Source organism: Hyposmocoma kahamanoa, unplaced genomic scaffold (assembly GCF_003589595.1).
Source record: "Hyposmocoma kahamanoa isolate Upper Pololo Valley unplaced genomic scaffold, ASM358959v1 182, whole genome shotgun sequence".
Lineage (NCBI taxonomy): Eukaryota > Metazoa > Arthropoda > Insecta > Lepidoptera > Cosmopterigidae > Hyposmocoma > Hyposmocoma kahamanoa.
In genome coordinates, this window is record NW_020653713.1 from 4,677,034 (window position 1) to 4,704,947 (window position 27,914).

Sequence of the window (27,914 nt, forward strand, 5' to 3'; positions counted from 1 at the left end):
CGCCCTGTTCTCGATCGAGGCATAAGGTACTTCAATTGTCTTTTTCTTCCGTGCTCAAATTGATAGTGACAGTGATTTTTTACGCTCAGTGTCGTGACGTTGTATTTGTACCTACTACTCAGTGCTAAAGTGCGCCGTGATTGCTTTTTTTATTAATTATTTAAGAATGCCCGAGTCATTGTACGAAGAACTCTTGCACTTAGTTACACCTATAATAGCTAAACAAGATACCTGCATGAGAGAAGCTATGTCATGGACATGCGAGATTTTAACATGTTTGATCGCTAATGGACTTGCGCGGCAGTTTTAAAATTCGCGTACTTAGGGTGACACATGAGTGAAAAGGTCATCGAGCCACAAGTACGCGTATTTACTCGTACGTCTATCACCCACTTAAAGTTCTGGCAGGCCATTCGCTCAATGCGGCTGCGCGTGCAGGCGGCGTCGGCCAATTACTACCCTCGTTTGTTTAACTTATGAGTTAGTGATAGGAAAGATGGTAAATATTGTTCCAGTACATGGATTTAGCGTAATTGGATTCCTTTGGTGCTAGCGTCACTGAATCCACTGCAGTGTATATAGTAAGGAAATTACATCAGCTTTTATGATAAGCAATTCAAAACCTGGACGCAAGTCCGCCGCCTCGGCTATCTGCATGAGATTGCAATTGATCCCCAATCTGCAACACAACGTTTACAGCCGGGTAGGGCTTCGTAGCATTAACTAACGTCGGTGGTATCTTCATGGGGAGTTCCTCAGGGGGTTCTTTTGTTGCCTCTATTCCGAGGACGCCTCCTGCGTAGACAGAAACTCTTGATTGTTCTACTGCACCCGAACCAGTTCCGGCGGTTAGAAGTGATACAGCTCCTTGTGCCAGAGCGCTTGACGATTCTGCTCCAATTATATAGCGGGTACCTGTGGAAAGAAGGTAGATCTTAATTACACCTTTTTTAAATACGAATCTATACGGAACTTTTGTTTGACACACTGCGTAACGCCTTCGTCTGTCTTTTTTGCGAAGGTCAAATATCGTGCCTTGTGACATTATTTTCAGCAGCAAATAACCCCCAGCTTATGTCAATGAGATATTGACAACGGTTCACCTTTTTTTTTATCATATCAAGTGACGGGACGAACGAGGCGTGTGCGTGATGGTAAGCTACATGCCTGTCCTTATCAGTTGCTGTGCCACTCAGAGCTTTAAATCGCAAAGATCTGAGAGGCACTGCCACTGCGCATGTCCCACTGAGACATAAGTCGACAAGTCCCATTTTCCTGTAATTTCACCACTCTGATTTCCACTTTTTGCCTTTTTTTGCTTTTTTATTTCACCCTGTTTATTAAGCATCGAAAAAGTTCTTTAAATAAAACTTACGCTTGTGCAAATTGACGCAATCACACTTCATTAATTCACTTTGGACTGGCTCAGTCATTTAGCAGTTGAGCTGCTTGTGAAAGAGTTTGTCCAGGGAAGTACTGCATGTAGTCTAGGCTCTACTCTATGAGTAGAATCACTGGCTGAATGAGTAGTTTTATAATTAGAATATGTTGGGAAAATGAAGTAAGAGATCGAAGTGTAACCCAACACTATAAGCGTGTAAAAAAGTGCAATAAAGTATATTTTGAAGATTATTCCAGTTTATATTCATAAAAGTACCTCTCGCTACGCATCCCAAGCTACGCCCCAGTTACAGTACTGTCACGTGACTGTCACCTTACCTGTTTCTGCCGTTAAGCGGTAATGTGAGCATTACTGCGTTCCGGTTTTCAAGGGAAAGCGTATTCTAGATTATATATATGTACCTAGATTTATGTAGTCTCGGATTCGAAATTAATACAGAGCGGACGTAGTACGCAAACATTCGAAGGGTGCTTGTGAAATTACAATAAAAAAAGATTTACTTTACTTACATTACTTTTATTAATGAAAAATGGATATAGATAGGGTAAATACGTAAACAAATATATTAATAGCACTTAACTCTTCTGTAATTCTATCATTCTATTGATTTCAATAGCAAAGAGATAGAAATATAGAAGAGATTTCAGTGGTACGAGATTATGATATTTTTTCTTTATTTAGAGATAAATTCATTGTTTGGTAATACATTACAAGTCTAGTATGTTAATCAAATAATTACGAGCTGAACAAATTGTTTATTTAATCAATATTGGTTTACAATTTCAGTAGCAGAAGAGAACCTTATGAAAGAGTTCGTCCTAGGCTTTATTGCCACCTTCCGTATTCTGCCGCCAGCCAGTAATATGAGCATTACTGTGTTTCATTAAATGTGTGTGAAATTACAGGCACATGGGACTTGTCAACTTACGTCTTAGGGTGACGGGCGAGGTGACAGTGTTCCTGAAATCTCTGCGATTTAAAGCTCTGAGTGGCACTGCAATTATTATGGACAGGCGCTCACCAACACTTGCAGTATCATAAATAAAAAAGCTAGCAATCAAGGTCAAAGTTGTTTCATTATAAGGTGAAGTGGCAGTTCTGTCAATCGACTCGTCTATCGATTTAAATGTTGCGTGATGAGTTTAGAATTTCATAATACTAACCACATGTGTGCTCATCGACTATGATTGCCGGAGCGAGGTCTAGCGGAGATGTTGGCTCGTCTTTGAAAAAGCCTTCCGGGACCGTAGATCCCGTGCCGAACGGTTTCGAGAGACCCCTGTGAGCAGTATTTAAATAAATTATAGCTTTTTTATTAAAGTTTTATTGAAATCCTCTAGTTTGCCACGTTTAGAGGTGGAGTATGTTCTTCAAATTTAAATGGGACCACTATTGAGGTACCCGCTTTCCAATAAAAAAAGAATCATCAAAATCAGTCCACAAATGTCGGTCGGAGTTATCGTGTAACATACATACAAAAACCACACTAGAATTGACTACCTCCTCCTTTTTTTGAACGCAAGCACATAGTAAAATTCATGAGGTCCGCTGGTTCGTTCCGTGGCTTAGTTGGTATAGCGTCTGGCATGGTAAGCTAGAAGACGTCGGTTCGAATCTGGTTGGATCGAAGGATTTTTTTCTGAGTGTTCGATCTTTGTATTAATAATAACAATACTATTATTTAAAAAAAAGTAGATTGAGGATATAACTGTTTATAGACAAAATTGCATTTTATTTTAGAATTCGTGCTAAAATAATGCTTGAAATATATTTTATCATAATTATGTAATGCTTCTCTAAAATTAATGTATTTTTTTAAGCCCAATAACCTAATAATTGTTTGTTTACTCTGTCGTTGATAGCATTTCAAGTTACATAATATTGTCTTCATTAGCTGTCAAATTGGGCCTCTTACATTGTGACGACTATAGCGTTGAACACGATTAAGATATTACTTGTTAGTACTTACATGACAAGCGCGATATAAGTGTCGAATCTGTCAACGACAGCTAATCCGGTGGCGACGCCCCCGATTGGTGGCCACTCGTCACGCATCGCTGCTTGTTGAAGAGATATCACAGCCCTGTAATCACAATAAATGTTTAGGCGCTGCGCAGATGGAGCAACTTTGATCATCGAGTTCCGGCAACTGGCAACCCGCAACTAGCTGTTTATGACGTTTTTCATATAATTTCAAGAAACCGCGCTGACGTAGTAACTTCAATTGAGAGTTTCGGCAATGGACTACAGTTTTCGATTGCCGAAATCCGTGATTAAATAAATCTTAATTGCCGTAACTAGAAACTTGCAAATTTGTACCGGTTGTCTCCAGTTGCCAGTTTCCGCAACTGGCAACCATAACTCGTGAAGCAACTTCAATCCCTCTCTGTCCGCCGCAGCATCAGTTCTGACCGTGAATTTGGAAAGTTTATTTAAAATTGCGGCAACTGGCAACTAGGCCTTTTAGTTCCTACAACCGGTAACCGTGAATGGAAACTTGTAAAAAGTTGCCAGTTGTGTCAACTAAAGTTGCTCCATCTGCGGAGCGCCTTAGTCCTCAATGGCAAAGAGTACGTCATGTTTAGCACTTAAGATTTAAACTTAACTCTATGTCAGTTGCATTAACAACAGTCCAAAGTGTACTGTTGTTATTGCAACTTTGTGAAGATGCGACCTCCTCGGTCGTCATCCTACCTTTTCATCACCTATTCTCTGGTTCCTGGTCACTTATTTTAAAATTTCGAATCGTTATTTAGTTCTTTTGCCTCGCCATTCTCACTTTGTTTCGTTCCATCGTCATTCTCTACCAAACTCCCCAACCGAGCAGACGTGCTATCTCTCATCACACTACATTACAAATACAATAGTTTCTTATACACGTTTAAGGATGTAACAGGTCAACATATATCACACAAATTTTTGTGGAAAAGTTTATAATGTCGAACAGTATCATAAATACTTCCTGATACGTCATGAAATGACAAACCTCCACAAGGACACCATAAGGACTCTCGAAGCTACATTACGATCTACAGGACAAGCTTAAGCGATGCCAGCAGTGCGTGACAATCCTTTCAGAGGTGTTCAGTTGTCCTCACTTGCATACAAAACGGAGGAGGTGCAGATTAACAGCGAGGACTGCGTATTCGCATAGTCCTTATGTTACACAGTCCGCGTAGACCGTTTTGATTTTTTTGTTTCACATTATTACAATCATTGCAATTTTGTTTTAAATTTTTGGTATTATTATTCGTTTTTATTTCCTCAGCCTATTGGCGGTTTACAACCTTTTCAATTTAATGTGCTTTTGACTGTAAATGCAGAAAATGTATGTAATAAAATATGTGTGATAATGTATCTGACCACCGTCCGTTAAATATTAAATTATATTACATAATTAAAATGCAAACGAAGACCAATTGTTCTCATACGCACGACACCCAACAGGGGTGTTACTTCTAGTACTACAATCGGTCACTCTTGGAGGAATATTCTGTTAATTTTTTTTTACAATAATACTTAGATGTTTTTTTAAATACTGGAGATGTGTACCCAGTGTACCTAAAGATCAATACCTGCTAAGCTAGTCGAATCTATCAGCTAGTATTATGACGAATCACATTTTTTATATTCTTTATTGCATCAAACATAAAGAAATATTACTTACTTGTACAAAAGGTGAGTAAAGGTGGTTATTTTCTAAAAGAGATCTCACAGATAGTTTCAAATTTACATGTACACTTATGTAGAAACTTAATACCACATAGTATTATATTAGACGAGGAGTGTAAATGACAGAATTTAGTATCAAGACTTACTTCTGGAAACCAGTATTAGGATCAGGTATAGGGGGCTGCAACGCGGAAGCCAAAGCTGCCCCAGCAGCGGCTGCGCCCATGCCGCCAGCATACATCTTCCATGATCCAGCGAACATGCCATGGGGGGAGCTACGAGCTATGTCCTTCTCGCTATCCCAGAATTTGGCTAGTTCTAGGATGGAAAGGTTGCCTTCCTACATCTTTCATATTTTATAAATCTGGGACGTAAAAATACGCTTAGCAAATAAAATGCAAGTAAATTTTTATTGAATTGCTATTCAATTTTTTTTTGTGAAATTATTCCACTAGTTTGTTATAATGATTAATACAAAGATCGAACACTTTTGGAGAAAGGCTTTTGAGATTTTATGAAATGTTTCGCGGTTTTTTTTCACTGACGACTCCACTTACCGCTGCTACTGTTCGCCTGTAATGACTCCAGATATTTGGCGAGGTCGGGAACATTTCTTGGCGTTCCAGGAGCCACAACTTTGCCGTTCTGGGCTTCGATAGCTGCTGATAGACCATCTGATACGTTGAATCCGTTTCTGCAAATTTTCAACTTCGTAAGACCTTTAACATTGAGATGATTAAGCGAATATTAAAAAAATCGAGATTGATTTCCAAATAAGGTTAGATATGCACCAAAGTATCAATATAAATTAAACGTATTTGACGTGGTAAATATTTCCAAAGAACATGTTTATCCTGAGGCTACTTCTCCAGATTTCCTGTCTTTCAACGTCATGAACCCATTTATAAATTCCACTGCTGGTCACGGGTCTCTTCTTAGGCGAGTGTTTAAGGTCATTGTCGGCTACGCTGGATTTCACACGTTTCCCGAGGGTTGTGAACTTTCTTCGACGAGGAAGTTTCATCACGATGTTTTCTTTTCCTTTACCGACAATGGTAAATGTCAAAATTCGCACACGAATTTCGAGAAACTTAGGGTCGTATTCCAGAACTCTACTCAATACTCAAGTCAGGACTTAAGTATTGCAGTGAGCACTGAAAATCATACTCAAGTCCTTGCCATTAGGGTCGTATTTCCAGTGCCTGAAATCATACTCAAGTCTGCTCAAATCCTGACTTGAGCATTGGGTAGAGTTCTGGAATACGACCTTTAGAGGTGCGAGCGCGGATTCGAACCCATGACCTACGCCTGAGAGCCGGTAGGTCAAACTATTGGGCTACCACGTCTTCTCTCGTCTTTACGAAAGCCTAAAGAAACTTACGATAACATCAGACATTTTAGATATTATCTAAGTTTGTAAATTATTAAATTATTTTCTAATATAGCAACGTTCCTCTTCGGTCCTTTTTTAATGACTGGTCATCAAGTTCCATCGTTCCTATACTTTGAGTCACTCACTTACTTACTTCGGTGGCGCAGTGACCCAAAGTGGGTCTTGAACTCCGACACCAGATTCTGCCACTCCAGCAGATGGTCCTGCTCCTTCCAGCCACCAGCACCGTGGTCCTTGAAATCTTTCAGGAGTTCTTCGCTCCAGCGGTTCCTGGGACCTTCGACCGGTAGGTGTCCTTTCGGTTGTCCCAAATAAGCCCTCTTCACGCCACGATCTTCTGCCATTCTCTCCACGAGTCCGAGCCAGCGGAGTCTCGCAGCTTTTGTTTCCCACAATATTGGGCCCGGTCATTAGATGTTCAATCTCAAGGTTCTTCCTCTCACAAACGAGCAAAATTTGAAAGAAGAGGAGCCTTTGTTTTGATCAGTCAACTGGTTTTGGACTGGCCCCGAGCTCGTTTGGCTATTCTGGTTACTTTTGAATATATTCTTCTTTCTGATTCCGTTTGGCAGAGAAACACCGGGAATAGCCACCTTGAGCTTACTTGCCCATACTGAATGATCACATCCTAAATTAGTAGAAATGCCTGGAAAAATTATTAGAAGTCAATCTAAACCTAGTCATTATACCTGGCTATGTCAATCGCCGGTTGAAGAACCCTTGACCAAGGTAGTACGCCATAGTTGGAATGCAACCACGCCAATGCTGCAAGGGCACGTGGCGGAGAAGTATCATTCTTTGCCAAGGGATTTGGACCACCCCATTCTGCTAGCAATGGTGCCTGATTGTGTGATGTCCTGTACTCCCAGTAGAGGAGGGAACCGCTTCTGCAAATTGTATTGGTTAGGTATTATACCAATTTTCCTTTTGCATGGAACTACAGAACACATGAGAGAACTGTTAGTGAAAAGACTGACTGGGTATATTGTTTGGTCTTCTATATGTATAGAAACAATTACAACTTTTCCAAATAGAGAGTCAATGTTTTTGAGCACCTTGAAAAAATCATGAATTTAGTTCAGTAATTTTCAGATAACGCCATCTAGCGAACTAAATAAAATCATGATGAACTTAAATTGCTTAAAGCGAAAACCTCGGTTAACAATTTTCTTCAACAATCCTACAGGGGGCCTGCTATGACCCCTTAGAGCAATCCTATTTATGCCTGTAAGTTGTATTGCCTGTCAAATTCGTACTATGACCTCATAAAAACAATTCACTGTCCACGCAGTTTACGTTCCCCATTCGAAATCCGTTCACCTTTTTTTTCATAGCAAAATCGTGTCATGACGTGCCATTTGCTTTGCAAATGGCGGTCTCATCTGTAAAAATAAGCAATTCAAAAAAATTACTCTGTGACTAACTTTTTTTAGATTTTGTTACATTTTTAAGATATTTCGTTTAAGTTTTATTATATTTTCTGTTTCACAATTATTTGTTATCTTTGTAGGCTATATAGCCAATTGTCAATAAATAAAGACTATTAACTATTGAGCGTTTTTTGAAAATTTTAGTTCGATCTTTCTCCAATCTTTAACGTATTTTTGATAAATTATTGGCATGAATGTTATTGTATGTTTTAAATGGAATTTTAATCATTTTGATAATTTTATTTACCGAAAATATTAAAATAACTTTTAAATAGTGCCAAATTTGACTTAAATGCAATCAATGAAAATGTGTGAATACAAGATACGTTCCAATTATGTTATCAAATAACTCACTTTATTCATTTCAATGATAATGACTAGACATGACACATTGACTTACAATTGACATGTAATTTTGTGGTACGACAAATTGTAAAGTATGAAAAGTTGCCGATATTACAAAAGAACGTAGTAAGTATAATCAATAATAAAAAAATATAATTATTCTCATTTTGAACACAATCTGTTAATAGTGCTTGAACGCTCCCAGTATAGTACATCTGTCTATTTCTTTCATATGATTTAGTATATAGTTCCATCTCGCTTTTGGTAGATGTCACCAGCCAGAGACAATAATTAACGTTTTAAAAATAAAACTCATCATCCAGTCTTGCCATTCCCGTTCAACTTTGTGTAGGTCATGATACGAATTTAAGCAATTCATAGGAAATGAAACTATTTTTCCGGATTTAAATCGCGTATATTTGTTCTTTCAAACAAACCGACGTTTCGGGCCCTTTACAGGTCCCATGGTCACGGTAGACTGAGGTGGTACAGTCTTCAACCAGTTATGTCTAATATTGATGCAAACCACGCTATTTTTTCACTATAGTTACAATAGTTATTAATTGAATACCTTATTTTTAATTTTACAAGAAACATTCCAATTTACGCTACATTAAGTTTTACAAATTATTTTATTGAATGAATTTTATTAAGCTCAATTTATTATTAATTATTAATAGAAATTAGAATAAACTAAAACATATTAATTAGTACTGCAGTCTTATGTCTGTTTGGGATTTTTCATTAGAGAAAATACTGGATCCCAAACTGGTGGTACGGAGAAACCATCTTCCCTGTTGAAATTAGGATATTTTTTAATTTGAATGGCCTATCTTAGCATCCTGGGTAGATAACGGACTTCTTTTGCAAGGACCTGGGGTTTGTCAAACTTCATTGAATGTGTAGGTTTATCCATGACATGCTCGCAGACTGCAGACTTGTTTACGCGACGGTGTTTGACATCAGCTATATGTTCTTTGACGCGGGTACAAATACTTCGCTTTGTTTGTCCAATATAAGAGAGACCGCACTCTGTTACATTTCACGGGTCTCAGGAACTGAGAAATCTTCCTCTGTGGTTTGAAATAGGTTAGGTTAGGAAATTGTTTGAAAAAACAAATATACGCGATTTTAATCCGGAAAAATAGTTTCATTTTCTTCGTTTCACACCAGCCCGTTACACCAAATACCAAGTAAATAATTTCATTTCCTATGTGTAACAATCGTGAAAACCTAAGAACTGGATATTAAGCAATTCAGTTTTACCACGTCAAGTGAATCGCATGGAACTTGGCTGGCCGCTTATAAGCTCATAGTTGGGCCCCTGAATGGTTATTCCATATTTTAAGTTAAAAAGTCTATAATATACTCCTCAAAAATACAGCGTAATGTAATAAATTCGACAAACTGTAAACAACATTATAATTATGAATATCTTCAAAACATTGTGACATAAAAAAAATATTGTAACAACATTAGTTTATGTGAACCTCTCAAGACACGAAAAAAATTATTAATGTAGGTAATTCGGTTGTGTAAGTAAAAACCTGAGAGGAATGATTTTTGTATGGAACTTTTATACACTCTTCAGGGGTTCCCACTTGCAAAAGTCGCTTATATTAATACTCTATACAAAAATAAAATACACAATGTTATTCTCAACAAAATGCTAAAAATGGATATTTTTTTATTTTCGCTGTTGTTTACGTTCATGTTCATTACCATCACAGAAATTTAAATAAATAAGATACTACCATCTTTCAAAGTTCGAATTTATGGTAATAGATTTGCGCACGTTGCGTCTTCTGCGTGTAGGTTTATTATTTCAATATTTAGAAAAATCGTGCAGCTATTCAGATCACATCGAGCTTCTCTTGTAAATTCTAGGTGTAAGTAACAAAAACGATGTAGGTGAGAAAAATGAAAGAAAAATTAAACTGTGTGTGACACATTTAGGGAATATTTATGTGATCATAAAAACTATAATGTGAAGCAATATTTTAAGTCACCGTTGATCCTCCCACGGTTTATTTATTTTTATTCAACCACAAATGCTAACATTTCATAGTAATTTTGTTGTACGTTTGTATCGCATAGCGCCATCTATTACGTTGTACAAATACTAATGTGAAAACACGTTGTTCCCATTCGCACCGCGACGTAGGTGCTAAACGAATACTTATAGTTTTCGTCAACACCGTAGTTCAAGCAAATGCATCTAGGTGGCGCTTTACTAAAAAATGTTTTTTGACCTTTCCTTGATTACACGTCCGTTATTTATAAGTAGATCATTTAGGTACGTACGAGTCAAGAGACGTCCGATGCGGTGCTAACACGGCAAGGCATAATGCGGCAACCACGGCGGCGTCCATAGCACGTCCACCTGCTTTCAATGCATCCGTGCCGGCTCGCGAACATTGGGCAGCGGACGATGATACAGAACCATGTGGTATCACCTGCAAAGCAAACAAATTGAAGAGTTATTTCTAAAATTTAAAAACCCCAAGACCCTTATTACACTGTTTAATACTCTAATTATAAGCACTCTTGAGTATGCCTGTGTCGTATGGTCACCTTTCTACGAGGTTCACTCTAAACGTTTGGAAGGCGTACAGAACAGAGCTCTCAAAATAGTAAGTTACAGATCACACATGGGTCGCAAATTGTCGCGTTACGAAGAGAGGTTATCCCATTTTGAGGTTATGTCCTTGAATTCTAGACGTAGGGTACAGGATCTTCTACATTTACATAAATTGCTTCACGGCAGCCCTAAATCGTCAACGCTTCTGTCCAATATTAATTTTAACATCAAGTGCAATCCACGACGCCTTCCTAGATCATTCGTATTGAATGTTTATACTAATAATACTTCTTTTTACAACCCTTTGACGAGAATGTGTCGTGCCTACAATGACCTTATGGCTAACCCTGGCGATGATTTAGGGATGGATATAATTGATGGTAATGTTAAAAGATTTCGCAATCGTATCCACAACCACCACGGTTTCTCTCTTTCATGGTTATAGTCATAGTAATTCTATTTTATTTAAGGTTACAGTTTTATTTGTGCCTAAGTATTTTATATTAATTTACAAACAATTTATATTTCAAACAAAATTGTTTACTCATGATTGGTCATGCTGTATGTACATGTTTAGGTTTACATTCAAGAGTAGAACTAGTAGTAATGTTTAAGCTTTGGTTAAGGAGTGAATGTAAACTGTTTTGTACATCTAATAAATAAATAAATAAAAATAAAATGTCTTCTTCCTAGTGTTTCTCCGCTTCTCTACGAAGGTTGGCGACCATCATGAGTTTCATTTTTTAAGTTAACCAGTCTCTCAGATTCTTCAACCACGAGGTTTCCCTTCTGCCACGATTACGCTTTCTTTAGATTTTCCCCTGCATTATTAGTTGACGAATCCGGTATCTATTGCCCCTTATTACGTGACCAAAATACTGTTGTTTTCTTTCCTTTACAGTTCCGAGTATTTCCAACTTTTTTCCCATTTGATGAAATGCCAGGCATGCCGTATGTACATACGGCATCTCAAAGGACTTCAGTTTTGAGCATAATATAATAGGGTCAAGGTCCAACACTCTATATTGAAGACAAAATTACTATAAGCCATGACTAATATAACTGTTGATTGTAATACCTATCAAAAGAAAAATCCATTTATAAGGAAAACTTTTGTAAAAAATTAATTACTTCTACATTGTCCAATATAACAACGCGTTCAGGATGTTGTTGGGGCTGCCGCGTCATTGTAGTGCATCTGGAATATTCGCGGAAACGCAGATTGATGGCTTCCATGCCATAATGCGCAAACGCATGGCATCATTGAGAAGACGCGTGCGCGGCAGCTCCAACAGCCTCCTGGCCACGGTGGCGGAGAGGCTGGACGGTCCTTTTTTGGAGGCGTGGGATGCCCTTCATAAACCTGTGTACGTTCTTATAAAATAATATATATTTATCTATAATTATTACTATTTGTTAAATATTCTTGTACTAACATAGTTGATAAGTGCCTGTGACTAACAAATGATATGGATTAATTTCTGAAGTAAATGATTTTTGATTTTGATTTGATTATGGGTGTGGACGGCACGAAAGGAGCCTTCCCGCGAAGAGGCGCACCCTGGGCAACAATCGGCGTGTACCTTATGCCGATTGGCAATTTTTTTTTACCACCATGGCAATCATTAAAACAATTCTATTGTCAGGACTACGTGTTATGATTTCTCACATGTTCTTCTAAGGGGAATTTGCCTTACTAAAATAGATAGTTTTGACGATTGCAAGTCTAATTTGCTTACCCATAATAATAATAATTATGAGTGACAAACGTTTGAACGGTACAATTGGAATACTTGATAAATTGAAACTACAATTTATTTATTTTACAACCAAATGTGAATTAATTGTTACGGCGTCATGTGCGCGCTATTAAAAGAATTTAATAAAAAGGCAAAGTACTACTATATGACACCATGGGGTTGTCATACAGAGGTGTTTCTTTTGAGTAAACAATATTGGTTTGATATACAGGCAGGCTTGCATGTGTTATATTTTTTCAACAAACAAGTTTCAACAACCAGAATCTTTTGTTATAGCTTCCATGTATTTTTCTGTTTTAACATTTTATAACAGTTTAATGTCATGCCGTTTTTTATAAGAGGTACAGTAGCTTGAAATAATTTATATTTTAGGTAGGTTTGTTCGCTCTAGAGAGAGAGAATTCTAACTTTGTGCTTAAAAACATATCTCACCTCATATTCTCCATAGTAAATTTGTGTCATCAAAGCTAAAGTGATGCCAACGGATAAAACAGCGAAGCAAGCTAAAATAAACCTAGGGCCCCCACCGCAACACTGTGACCCGGAATCGGCGCCCATAGAAGTCCCAGCTTTGAGAGGGACATCTTCGCGCAGTTCCACTACACCTGGAAACAAATAAAGTCATGTTTGTTCAAGTATATTTGTGACATGTGCTGAGAAGTAGAAGTTTTTAAAGTAAATAAATAACAAAATCTATTACGTCACGTATTTTTGACAACTTCAAAGCAAGTGGTTGTGAAAGGTTAGGGATGTTCGAGCTCGATTTTAATATTGATAATGATGAATTATCGTAATTTTTTAAATTGAAATTAATTTAATTAGACGAAATATTCAACAAAAATATCAGTGCCAATTTGCAATTTGAAAGTAACTCTCTACGTCCTTGAATTTCCACTGCACCCCTCGGTTACGCCCTGTATATAAAAAAAAGGAGGAAGTTCTCAATTCGAGTGCATTGGGGAACCGATTATGATGATTCTTTTTTTATTGGAAAGAAGGTACCCCAGGAGTTGTCCCAAAAAGAAAGAAAGAAAAATTCCACCTCTAAGGGTGACAAACTAGGGGATGAATGACTTTTGAGTTTGGTTTTGTTGGTATTATGATTTTATTGATATTATGATTTATATGAATTATGATGGTAACAATAGTGGATATTTTCATGAGTTTCGTAGCAGTAGAGCTCCTTGTGAAAGAGTTCGTCCAGGGTAGTACTGCCATCTTACCCATTTCGGCCGCCAAGCAGTAATGCTCGCATTACTGTGTTCCGAATTTAAAGGGTAAGGGTGCTGGTGAAATTACAGGCACATGAGAATTTTCAACTTATGTCTCAGGGTGACGGGCGCCCTGGCAGTGCCCTTTGAGCGGCACTGCAACTGTTATGGACAGGCGTGACGCTAACTGCCAGGCGCATGACTTGTTCGTCCCATCACGTATCATAAAAAAAAGGTTTCTGTTGGTGGTAGGGTTCTCTCTCTGCGCAGGTGTCGCCAAAATAGGACCACCTTAACTTTTTCTTCCGCGAAACAGTGCTGCGATGGCTGCGGTGTTCAGGGAGGAAGGGGAGGGAGTGAGACCTATGGTTGATAACACATTTGCAAAGGTTTTTTGTTGTAAATTTTAGACACACACTTGGTCACAACCTCACCTGATGTTAAAAACGTTTACACGCTCGTTCACTACCTACTACAACTTTAAGAGTGAACCACACAGAGAGCGGATGTGCGCGAGCGCGAGACGGGTGTACGCGCCCGCCGCGTGCGGTGTGTTGCCGTTCATATAAATACACGGAATTAGACCTACCGCGGACCCGACCCGAGCCTGACCCGCATCCGCTCTCTGTGTGTTTGACTATGAAAGGAGGTAGACAGATATATCTGTTCTTAAAGCTGTCATCTAACGCTGGCCAGTCAACCCGTGACCATGGAGCGTGTAACCGTTCCGAAATGTCGGGAAAATAAAAAAAATCATACCGTGGTAAGAAACCTGTAATTATTGATAAATCATTTAGGTGCAATATTGTTGGGAATATTGAAGTAAATATCTTACATTAAGTTGCCTAACGTTAGAGTTAATATATCAATTTGCGATGTGGCCACACTCTATCTCCTCCCGGTGTTCAGATGGAATAAACGTGCTGTTGCAATTGAGGAATTTATTTCGAATTTACTGAGGTCTCCAGCAATAATCCAGCAGAGCGAAGCTACATACAAACTGTGTTCAGAGTTTGTAGTGTGGTCTGTACTCTTTTAGCAACAGCTACTTTTTCAAAGGCAGCGACTGACGGCAAAAGGATATGGCATTAATTTGCAAAAAATGGCATTAACTTCAGTGAGACTTGCTGGGCATTCTGCAAGAGTTCTGGAAGGATTTTAAATTCTCGCCATTGTTTTTTTCAACGATGGACTATAGTAGTTCTACCAGATGAAATATGGTAACCATAGCCAACTGACATCATAATAGCGAGCCTAAATGTAGCAGCTATTAGACGTGCCAATGTCAAACCCTCTTCCGACATTCAGGTACACTTGGTGCACGCAAAGAAATGATGAAATATTGTAACATAGCATACAAACGCATGCATCAAACATGAAAAGGCCAGGGAAAGAATGATCAAAGTCACTTAAAAACACGTTTTGAGTCCCTTAAACACTGAGCGTATTTTGCTCAAATCAGAAAAAGGCTAATAAGGTTCAATGGCCTCAAAAATAGACTATTTAATTTAAAACGACTATTTTATAAGCCATTTTAAACTTTTCTACCATTTGGTAGAAAAGTTAACATGGATTATAAATGTTTTTAGTAGTAATGGATTACACATAGCGTTACATATATTTATGTCAGCATTGTCTTTATTTAAGGTGGAATAATTTGATGGTGTCTTTTTCACTAATAATTAAAAGTTCTAAAATAAAAAATATTTTTTTCCTGAAATTCTCCTCAAATGACTTTGATCAGAATGATCAAAGTCATTCCTTCCCTGTCATTAATTCCCTGGACTCTTCATATATATATAAATAATTTTTACAACCAAAATATAATCAGTCATCTACCAACCAACAATTCAACCATTGTTACTTTATGGCATGGTATATTGGTGATCTCGACTATCTTCAAATGCACCATGACACACTTAAGGAAGAAACCTAAATTTCCAAAAAATTCATCTACATTTGTACTTCCCACTGCTGGGCACGGTTCTTCTCTCAGGCGAGGTTTATGCTACCGCCACGCTGCCCAAAGCGGGTTGGGGACTTCATCACGAGGTTTTCCTTTACCGAAAAACTCATGGTGAATTTCAAAGTAAATTTCGCACATAAATTTCGAGAAACTCAGAGGTGTGAGCTTGAAGAGCGGTAGGTCAAGCCATTAAAGCGCGAAACACACAGAAAGCGGGTCGGGAGTGCGGGGGTCAAATTCCGTGTATGTATATGCCAGCTTAATGGGAGATGACTTCTTATTACGAGAATCATTATTCTTATAATAAAAAAACATGACATTACTTAATTAATGGTGTTGGTAAATAAGTTTAGTTCACACGAATGTATATTAGGTGTACAAAATATTTGAATTATAATTATTAATACAAAGATTGAACACTCAGAAAAAATTCCTTCGATCCGGCCGGATTCGAACCGACGCGACGTCTTCTTAGACGCTATACCAACTAAGTCACGGAACGAACCAGCGGACCTCACGAATTTTTCTATGTGCTTGCCTCGTATCTCTTTGTATTTGGTTTTCAACGACTTTTTAGCCATAGCGCCATCTATGAGATACCTATGATATTTCGTCACTCAGTTAGATACCTTTACAGCTACCTGCCCCGGCTAGAGATGTTGCTATTCATTGTAATTAAATTTTTATTGAATTGATATTCAATTATTTTTATGTGAAATTAATCCACTAATTTGTTACAATTATTAATACAAAGATCTTATACTTGTATTATACCTACTTATTTGGAAACTATTGTAGTCACTAGAGAGCTATATTATACTAGGTATCACTTTTGTCATTTACGTCGCAACTTCAGTAGTGAAGTGACAAAATTCACGACCTACCTCATAAGTATGCGGAATTTTCTATCTATTTGCAAAGTTTTATTAAAAACCGGTAACGGAAAGTGGGTGAAATCCAATAAACCGGATTAAATCCCTAAATTGCCACCCTTAGAGGTGGAATATTTTCTTCAAATTTGAATGGAATGTCGGAGTAATCGCGTAATATATACACAAAACAAATACAATCCAATTCTCAACCTACCTACCTAATGGCATTTTTCGTTTGACAAATTTCTTAAAACAATTTGATTATTTAAACCTGGGTTCATTCGTTAAGGTGGTTTTTCACCGGCGAGGCGAGACAAGACGAGAATTGAAATGTCGCAGGCCTATTGCCATTAATAGCTCGCGCGAGCCATCGCGAGCTCGCGCTGTGGTTGTGGTTAGTGAATCTTCAACGCTGTTCAGTTCATCTAGCGATAAATACGCTAATGGTGTATGTCTCGTAGATTATTATTAAATATGTTAACGGAAAAAGAATCAGGTGATGAAACTATCATTTATTTAAATCTCAAATCGTACGTACCCCACGACAACTTGCTGCATAAAACTTAAATAATTATTGAAATAACAAAAGACATAACACTCACGCACACGTATACTCACAATGTCGAGTCCCATGAACTTGTTTACTTGTATTATTTTCTCTTTTCCTTTTTTTAGACATTAATTATTATTATGCCAATAACTGTAATTATAATCTTATGTGCATTTGTTATTTTGGATATCGTTACGAGCTAATTTATAAGGATTAGATATAAGATGAAAGCCCTCGTAGCAATGACTCCCGCTCAATAACATAAGGGAGTAGGCAGAGGCTGAAAAACAGCGCTGCACGGTACCATCGTCGTTTCAGCATAAGTTGAGTCTAAGCCTTTTGTCTCAATTTACTTTTACTGTTTTGACTTCTTTGCTATGTATAAATTAAAAAAAAAAATGTTATTCTGAGACAATAAATGATTTATTTATTTTATTTTATTAATCTCGCGATGGATATTCATAGCCATCATGAGTTTGGCGCGAGAAATCGTGTTTCCGTTGCAAAATATAATACTCTGTGTAGGCAGTAATACTGTTCAATGTTACATCAACAAATATTTCAATTCTCGCCTCGCCCATCCTCGTCAATCCAGACCTTTTCCATTGAAGATGGGCTAGGAGAGTCTCTCGTCTCACGTCGTCTCGTCTCGTCTCGCCGGTGAAAAACCACCTTTATACCCCCGGTTTGTTTGAACCTGATTCAAATAAATTCTGTATCAATATTTTTTTGTCAGGTTCATTTGCATTAAGTACTGTTGACAACTAAAATGTTTAAAAACTTGTAAGTTTATGTTTGTTTAAAATAATACGTCCAAGTTCAGTCTGTAACTCATGCACATTCTCATACCGGTTCCTGTAAACTAAATCTTACAGGTTCATTTTCCTGAACCAAATTTCAAATTACATGTCAAATTTCATAGTCTTGCTTTTATTTAAGATGCTAAGAAGCAAATAATCCTTATGAGGCTTTCGATCAGTTTAGTAAATGGGTGGATGTTTGCTTTTTCACATTTACCGGGTTTGACTCCCGGCTCAGACAGGCGATTATTTAAAAATCTTTGAATGCAGTTCGAATTGATTTTAAAATCAAAATAAAGTCTTTTGTCAGTAAAGTTTTCTATCTATGGTAAAGTACATCCATTTAAGGTACTTTCCCTCCATGTGGCATAGCCGTGAAACGCCCTGTATATGTGCTTTAAATGCATTCGACATGTACCATGTGCGACGTTAGAACGCAGCACATTATGCTGTAAGTGGTAAGAGCACTCAAGGTGCCTTGTGATGGGCGAAGAGTAAACGACGCCAGGTATGCACTATCAACAAAGTGTGCACTATCAACAAGCGGAGGTTTTTTTAATGATGATCATGATACTAAGTAACTGGTGGTAAATGCTACACTGTCAATAGTTTTTTTAAATTTTTTTATGATATCAAGTGTTAGGACGAACAAAACGTACGCCTGATGGTAAGCTACACGCCTGTCCATGACAGGTGCAGTGCCACTCAGAGCTTTAAATCGCAAAGATCTGAGGAGCATTTCCACTGCGCCCGTCACCCAGAGACATAAGTTGATAAGTCATGTGCCTGTAATTTCACCAGTACCCTTACCCTTCAAAACCGGAACGCATGCTAACATTATTGCTTTACTGCTACTATAGTAGTTAAATCGCAAAGATCTGATGGTGCCCGTCACGTTGAGAAGTCCCATGTGCCTGTAAGTCCATCAGCACGTCCAAAACCGGAACGCAATAATGGTCACACTACTGCTTGGCGGCTGATCAAGCCGAATTTACATTTGTCTGACGTGTCGTGTTTGACAACACCACATACGTTGCTCTGATCCCAAAGTAAGTAGCTAAAGCGCTTGAGTTATGAAAATTGGAAACAACGATAGTATAACAAAGACCCAGATCCGAGACTACACTAACCCGCCCGGGGATCGAGACCTCAGAGATGGCGACACCATGAAAATCGGCGTGCAAGCCACTCGACCACGGAGGCCGTCTACTATGGTTAGATTTATATTAATGTGTCGCAGTCTGACGTGACTTGTACTGTGTGTAGGAAACCCATACCGTTCTGACGCGTCACGATACGACACGTCAGACAAATGTAAATCCGGCTTGAGATAGGTAAAGTGGCAGTAGAGCCCTGGAGAAACTCTTTCAAAAGGAACTCTACTGCTACTTAAAATAAGTATTCTATGAGTACCAGAGCAGCGGAATTCACTCTGAGATACTACTCATAAAACTCGGATCAGAAGTAATTTGCAAAAGTTCATTTCTCAATTTGTCCTACCGGGAATCGAAACCGGGACCTCTGCATGGTAACCGTTCGACCACGGAGGCACTTATAGGGCAGGGAGGCAGACAACATCACATCCGTTGTTCTGATACCAAAGTATGTAACTAAAGCACTTGTCGAGTTCTTAGGTTTTCGCGATTGTTATACATAGGAATGAAACTATTTTTCCGGATTTAAATCGCGTATATTTGTTTTTTCAAACAAACCGACGTTTCAACGACGACGACGACGAGTCAACCGTGACCATGGGACCTGTAAAGGGCCCGAAACGTCGGTTTGTTTGAAAAAACAAATATACGCGATTTAAATCCGGAAAAATAGTTTCATTCCTATAAAGCACTTGTGCTAAGTAAATCGGAAACAACGAACGGTACCATACAAACCCAGACCCGAGACAATATAGAAAAAATTGTTTTTTACATTGGACTTCAGATGTGACGATCATGAAAACTCCAAGCCACTCGACCACGGAGATAATTCCAATGTAATCTCAGTGAAGTCTGAGAGTCGTATTCCAGAACTCTACTCAATGCTCAAGTCAGGACTTGAGTATGATTTCAAGCACTGGAAATACGACCCTAATGGCAAGGACTTGAGTATGATCTTTAGTGCTTGAAATCATATCGCTCAACTTATCACAACTTAAATACGACTTATCCAGAAATTCCATTAACCTCGGATATAAAATTTCTCGATAAAAATAAAAAAGTAATACAACAATAATCGGTATCTGTAGGAAATGAGTTATTCGGAAGTTGGACAGTGGGCGGTTCGGTCCGGTGCAGCGGACGATGGCGATGCGGTTCGGCGCCGGAAATGAAAGATTTTTATTAAGATAGCGTTCTACTATGTACCTTAGATACAACGTGGGTTACTGTGTGCTTTAACGGTATCTTTTGTTCGATGTTTTACCGAAATAATCGACGACGTTAGATCTGATATCTCTTATTTTTATAAAAGCTATTTCTGTTCAGGAGAATTAATTAAGTAAATAGTAATTTTTAAGTTTCTATTGAATATCTCGTTGTTTTACTGCCATGATATTCAATTATTTTTTTGTAAAATTACTCCACTAGTTTGTTATAATTATTAACACAAAGATCGAATACTAAGAAAATTCCTTCGGTCCGGCTGGATTCGAAACAGCGTTTTCTAGCAAACCGTGCTGGACGATATTCCAGTTAATTCATGAAACGAACCAACGGACCTTACGCATTTTTTTCTATGTGCTTGTTGCATATCTTTCTTTTGGTTTATTTAACGACTTTGTCGCCGTAGCGCCGTCTGTGAGAAATCTATTTCTTCACTCAGCCAGGTACCTTTACAGCTACTAGCACCATGATATTCAATTATTTTTTGGCAAATTACTCCACTAGTTTCTTATAATTATTAATACAAAGAACACATCATTCTCACATTCTTTCGATCTGGCTGGACTTGAACCAATGACTTTTTTGCCAAACCGGGGTATCACCATAGTATAATAAGACAATGGTAACTCATATATAGCAGCGCGACTTGTTCTAGTGTGACTAGAGTTCTATGAGGAGGCTTATGTTCAGCAGTGGAATGATGATTACAAAATTGTAGACTACGTGTTAGATAAAGATGTATGGAAAGACAACATGAGTCCAAACAAATAAGATTCAAAATGTATTCTGTAACATTTAAGTTTATTTGAAAAGAGCAATCCCTAGAGTTTCTTGCTCGTTCTTCTCAGGGAGGTCGGGGTAGTAGAACGAGCAGTAGCTTAAAAAATTATGTTTTCAAGTGTAAAAATTTTACCTATGGAATAAATGATTATGTTGACTTCCGAATAAGAGACTATACAAATCTAGAAAACTCCAACCCACTTCGAATGTCCCTGGTGCACTAAATCCAACTCGAATCCGGGAAAATACCAGTATCACTTGTACACCTAGAGATAAAATGATCCCTGTGACATTTCGGACCGCCATTTCTCGGATTCGGAACTTATACAAATCGGACGTAGTGCGCGGATGCTCTAAAGGTGCTGGTGAAATAACAGGTACATGGGACTTGTCAATCTCAGAGTGATAGGCGCAGTGGCAGTGTCGCTCAGATCTTTGCTATTTAAGGCTTTAAGTGCCACTGTAACTGCTTTGGAAAGGCTTGCTGGCTAACACCAGGAGCTCGACTTGTTCGTCCCGCCACTGGGTATCATTAAAAAATGAAATAAGGCCGAAAAAGACGTAATGTGTTTCATGACGGGATGGCCCGAGCGGAATAGCGCAACGTCTTTTTCGTTCTTACTGCGTGGAAATAAACCTTCCTCTGATCGTTTCACACTTAATTGCGTACCTATTAATAAATGTGGTGACTTCTTAAAACGACTAACGATTCTTCCCTTTAGGACAAATTTTTCTAACTGGAAATCTCTTAGCCTGTCAAGAACTTAACTATCCTCAAAGTAACTTATTAAATCAGGTATTAATTGATGGGGATATGCAGGATTATGATGACACTCAATAGTCCTTATGATTATGCTAATTAGTAAACTAATGGAAACAACTGAAATAGAATGAATAGATAGTGATAATATCACTAATGCTCATTAATTATCACGAGCTTTGCACAATGTTATGTGTATTGTTGTTGTAGCAATATTGTATATTGAGTGTGTGCGTTATTTAAAAAAATGTTATTTAGTTATATAAGAGCGGTGAACCACTGTTAGATTTAAGGTTATCTTAATTTAAAATCCTTGTGAAAGAGTTCGTCTCGTTTGTACACACGCTAGCACATCAAGCTACACATTGACGTATCTTGTTCCGTTGCAATGGAGGCGAGTTTTGAACAAAAATGTGTAGTCTGATGTGCCGTTGTCCGTACCTTAATAATGGAAAAATACAGATGAATATCCTGTAGGCGAAAAACATGACATGAGTTGAGCCTTACGGTTTTGAACGGTAAGCCCAAAATTACAGGTAAATGGGACTTGTCAACTTTTTTTTTATATAACATCAAGTGACGGTAACGATGTGTTAAGGACGTAAAGTATAATTTTACTAACAATTTTTATATACAGGGTACAACGTATACAAAGTAGGTACTTTAAATATTGTACAGTCTGTCTTTTTGAAGACGGAGTAAAATGACAGTTCAATGTGCTAAAGTGTTGCCCGCTTGCGAGCAGCTAGTGATTGCAGTTGATAAATATTCTATCGACTATCGACTGAATATTGGTCACGCTTATGGAATAAATAGCTGAACTTGTTTCATTTCAATCATCCTCGACCCTCTTATTCATCCAATTATTGAGCACAAGTTCATTTCAATTGTCAATTTTTATAAGTTCATATATATATACATTGTATTTAAGACTAAGATTTTAATTTAAATTCAATATAGATAATCACTTCTGGCTATTTTTGTTAAAATGTAAATGAATAAAAATTTATCTCGATACTATAGTAGGCTAACTGTTAAAATAAGAATAATGAAGACAATAACTCAATTAGTAATAATTAGAACGTCGTAACATTCACAATGTAGTCATTTTTAGTATAATTTTATCTTCTTTCACAATCTATCGATAAAACAATCGACAATAACTACATTACTATTTAAAATTTTATGAAAACTGGCAACTCTACATATGTCAATTTGCTCCTTCTTCAAAAAAGTTAGACTATAAGATATTTAGCTTCATTGCGACATTATTTTATTTTTAAGTATTTGAATGCAATATTACCTATTTCTAAACTATTCTATACAGATGGCGCTAATGAAATCCAATTCAAATATTGATCTTGCATGAGTTACAACCATTTCGTGAACTTTAAGAAAAATATGGAAAATATAGAAAGCATCGTGTGTTACAAACTTATTTAAAAATTAGCGCTTGCTAACATGGGTAGCAAGCGTTGCTGGAGGAAGATGCTGGAAGAGGATCAAGGGCATAAGTTGGATAGAAAAGAAAACTAATGAGGAAGTATTGACAATGGTAAACGAGAAAAGAACGATCCTGGATACTTGTAGGAGAGATGACTGGAAGATGCTCCACCGACAAGATTATAACTCTTAAGTTTAACGATGAACATGGGTAAATGGAGCTAATCTTAAACAAAATAAAAAATAGCCGGCAGTATCCATAAAAATGACGTAGCAATAAGTGTCATCTGGTTAATTTGTTTGTTATCACTAGAAATTAGAATAGCATTTGAAAAATTGCAGCTCGACAATGTAAAACAAATTAGTTACTCGTCGCGACATCTGGTGTACCTGTAAATACTAAATACCCGACTACGCTTCCTTGTATTGCAATTAGTAGTCCTCTTGTGTCATTCCAGGTCAAGTCCAAGCTTCTACAATATTCAAAATACTTTCCTTCCGTCTCTCATAACCGTGGGGGCGCCACACTCTGTACTTAGACGTGGGATTTTGTCTATTGAAAATTTCGAGGGAATTTAGGGATAAACTAATTTTAACCAATTAGTTACTAATAAAAATTTAACTCATCATCATCAACCCATACGTCTCTCTGCAGGGCACGGATGTCCTCTCAGGAGAGTGTATTAAATAAGTTTTACGTAATAATAAAAAAAAAATCTAAAACATAAACAAACTTGTCCAAACACTGCCTGCCACCGTTTTTTATTCACTTTTATGTTATGTTTATTTTCTTCACTCTCATCATTCACTTTTGTTCTACACTTACATTCTTATTTAGTTCGTTATGGTTACATTATTGTTATAGTTACGGGCCATTTCACTGTTATATATAACTTTTGTCTATGTAATCCGATTATCGCCTTATTTTAAGAAGGGCATTGCGTTTAGCAGTGTTTTATTGCACAAACCTGGTGGTGGCTGCATGTCCGAGGAGTTGGCTTGCATGTTGATAGCCAACCTTCGGTTACTGTAGTGGTGTCCTTATCCATCCAACTCTGAAAACTGATATTAATATTATTAATTTCGTTGAAAAAGCAATATGTTAATAAAACAAAGAATAAAAAGGAAATAAACATAAAAATGGGTAGAGCGGTTGCCCTAGGTTGGTAAATCAAAGGATTTTCTCTGCGTTCGATCTTTGTACTTATAATTATAACAAACTATAGTAAGATTATTTACTCGCTGCACATAGCGATATTGCGCTCTCTCTCCTTTTGTTTAAGCGAAGGGCCGTGCATTACTGCAGTCGATAAATGCTATCGATATAGATTGTTTTTTATATATTCAACTAATTGTTATTATATTACTAAATTGAAGTGAAAGATCGTTCCTTCCTGCCACAGGTAGATAATACTTACTACGAAGTCCCAACATTAATGTCATTAAGTATTAAGAAGAAAGATATAAACTTTTTCATTCATAGATACGTACTTGAGCTGTAATATTAGTTTCGACGTGAAATATGATTTTCATAAAAACTATCAATTGTGGCAGGGTCAACGTTGAAACGGGAATGGTTCTAAAATAAAAACTTCGACATTTAGCAATAGCAGTTAATAAATATAGAGCCATGGGATTCTTGATGCGAGCGTGCAATGATTTTACCGACTTATAGCCTATTAAAATATTGTACTGTTCTCTTGTACGCAGTGTTCTCGAATATGCTTCTCAGATGTGGAACCCTAGATACGGAGTTTAGAAATCACGTATTGAAGCCATGTAAAACAGTTTTTAAGGTATTCAGATTATAAGACAAAACAGCGAACGGCAGGCTATGTGGAGCGTTGTAAGCGTAATCATTTTGTACCTCTCGATTATAGACGAAAAGTTAATGACAGACATTTGCTTCCTGTATAGCATAATAAACAGTAAAATTGACTCTTCGGAACTACTGTCTAAATTATCCTTTAGGACTAATCAGCTGAGTGTCAAGCGTCGACCGGTGCTGTGTGTGCCCGGGGCGAAGACCAATTATAATAATAGGAAAATTTATTTTTTATCAGATCATAGATCTGTTCAGTACTAGTGTAGGCTTGATTCGACGAACGTTTACTAAGCAATACTTTACGTAATTATCTATCTCTCATTATTTTGTTTCCAGTCTTTAAGATGTGCGTGTTGTTGGTTGGGCTATATAGGGTTTAATATTTTTCAATTTTTTTCCCTGCATTGGCAATTGTACTTGTACTCAATGTATAAAATAATATTATGATGTTTACGTTTCAATAATAATGTTTTAGTTTCTGCAGACTAAAAACTTAACTTATTTCTTGTGCTACTTGTGGAGATTTCTAATTAGCATTTTTACCTGTTATTCAACATTTATTTATTGTTAAAAATTCGCTGTAAATCTTCCTAAAAATAAATAAATAAATTACTCCTAAGGTGTAACACAGACCGCCCTGGCCGCCACGCGCCCTTAGTGAGTTATTTGTTTCTGTCGATAACGGACATGCCACGTCACGTGCGTACCTCAATTAAACAGGTGAGAGAGAAGCTGCAATATCGCAGTCCCGCCCCGATGATTCGGCCTACAGCGAGTAACTAATTTTACTATAGTATAGTAAGACAAGTATGGTAACTTCATACAAACGTAGCGACTTGTATGTGTGCTCACCCACCGCGCGTCGTGTATGGACGCACACACTCGCATGACAATGAAAGGTGCGTGTGACGACCAGCGTTATGTAATGCGAATGCATCGCGAGATTATGCGAATGTGTGCGTCCGTACACGGCACGCGGCGGACCCGTACACATATAAACCACGCTGCTGTTTCTTTGGAGTTACCGTACTTGTCTTTTTGTACAGGGTCAAGAGCACATCAAGCTTGACACTTAATATTTAAATCCAACTCTATGCAGCTTAGGATACGAACATTCCAAAGTGCAGTGTCAAGCTTGACGTGCTCTTGAATGTAGTATAGAGTATAACAATCATTTTATTACGGTAGTGTAATCAGAAAATAGTTTCGTAATTGTCAGTAAAGATATACCTAGTTGGAAAGAGGGTGCCTCAGAAGTGGTCCCATTTAAATTTGAAGAAAATGTTCCACTTCTAAGGGTGGCAAACTAGGGGATGAATGACTTTTAGGTTGTTTTTTTTTTGTACTCTATACTGAGATTATTCATCTTTTATTTTTAATTATCTCGAGATTTCCGAGTGAGGTATTATTACTTGACTCAATCGTGACTATGGGTCCTTTTAAGGGCCCGAAACGTTAGTTTGTTTGAAAAAACAAATATAAGTACGCGATTTAAATCCGGAAAAATAGTTTCATTTCCTATGTGTAACAATCGCGAAAACCTAAGAACTCGATAAGTAAATAAAAACTAAGAAAAATATTTGGGAAAGCGATTAGGTTTGTGACTTTTTAAAATTGACATTGAATACTATTGTGTACGTCTGATACAAACAAATGGCACGACATTGCTAGCTATAGCATTTTGTAAAAAAAAAAAAAAAACAATAATTACCTATAATAAAATATTCATCAAGATCTTTGCAGTAATAAAAATCAATGATAATTATCTTATCAATTATACCAAAGGGGTGAGTAGAGATTATTTTCGCTTCTCACACTTACATAAATTTTGTTCAGTCTTTTATTGATCTCTTTGCAAAAGCATTATTATTATAAAAATAGAGCACGATCAATAATAGACTGGATATTACACTTGCTATTAACACTATGTACTAAAATTAATAAATAATAAATAAATAAATACACTTGAATAAGTCTAACATACTCGTAATTAAGTACAACTTACCATTAAAGTAAGTTAATCAATACAAATCAGAAGCTTTGCATAACCTTAATCTATGTATAACACCGGTATGCAAGACACGACAACAAATTGAAGAAAAACAAACACTTACTCTGAAAACGCAAAACTGTTTAATGCAATAACACTATTATTGTTTAGGACACTAACTTAAAACTTCATTTATTGAAAAATGAATGAAGGTCTTATAACATAACGATTTAAAACATAATTATTAAAGTTCTTAAAGAACGAAGACGCGTTCGGTCGTGGTTCGTAAGCATAACTGTTTTGTTGTCTGAGGCTTGAGGGGCGACGCGGGAGGGGATCAGCGCCGGAGTTTCTAGCGGTGAGGCACTGGTGACGTCAGCAAGACACCGGTCCATGCCCCGCATTCTTTTAAATTTGTCAATAATAACAATGGAAGAAAATTCACAACAACGAAAATGAAATTGTGAACCAATATTGTTTAAATAAACAATTATTTGAGTAACATAATGTACTAGACTCTTCATGAAAGGTTTTTGATGTATTAAATAACGAATATATAATAAACACGAGGTTATGGTATTTTTTTTTATTTAGAGATAAATTATTTTTTGGTAATACGTTATAAGTCTAGTATGTTAATCAAATAATTATCTCCTTGGCTCCTTAAGAAAGAGTTCGTCCAAGGCTTTACTGCCACCTTCCTTATTTCTGGCGCCAAGCAGTAATGTGAGCATTACTGTGTTTCGGTTTTGAAGG

At 37.2% G+C, this 27,914-nt stretch overlaps 1 protein-coding gene across 1 annotated transcript; it reads right to left on the reverse strand.

The window, feature by feature from the left end:
• LOC113226153 (glutathione hydrolase 6-like) lies at positions 1 to 27,438 on the reverse strand. Its single transcript, XM_026458684.1, has 10 exons — positions 27,283 to 27,438; positions 24,312 to 24,405; positions 13,016 to 13,188; positions 10,547 to 10,698; positions 7,157 to 7,354; positions 5,632 to 5,768; positions 5,221 to 5,392; positions 3,372 to 3,485; positions 2,566 to 2,681; positions 1 to 915 (listed from the first exon to the last, which is right to left on the reverse strand). The coding sequence occupies exons 2-10, from the start codon at positions 24,346 to 24,348 to the stop codon at positions 617 to 619; spliced, it is 1,398 nt and encodes a 465-aa protein (XP_026314469.1). The 5' UTR covers positions 24,349 to 24,405; positions 27,283 to 27,438; the 3' UTR covers positions 1 to 616.
• Between the last annotated feature and the right edge of the window lie 476 nt (positions 27,439 to 27,914).

Coding starts and splice junctions, on each gene's coding strand:
- LOC113226153 (XM_026458684.1), bottom strand. CDS start 24,348: ATGCAAGCCAACTCCTCGGACATGCAGCCACCACCAG. Junction 13,189..24,311: donor GGACATGCAGCCACCACCAG/GTTTGTGCAATA, acceptor ATTTGTTTCCAG/GTGTAGTGGAACTGCGCGAA. Junction 3,486..5,220: donor CCTAATACTGGTTTCCAGAA/GTAAGTCTTGAT, acceptor TTGTGATTACAG/GGCTGTGATATCTCTTCAAC.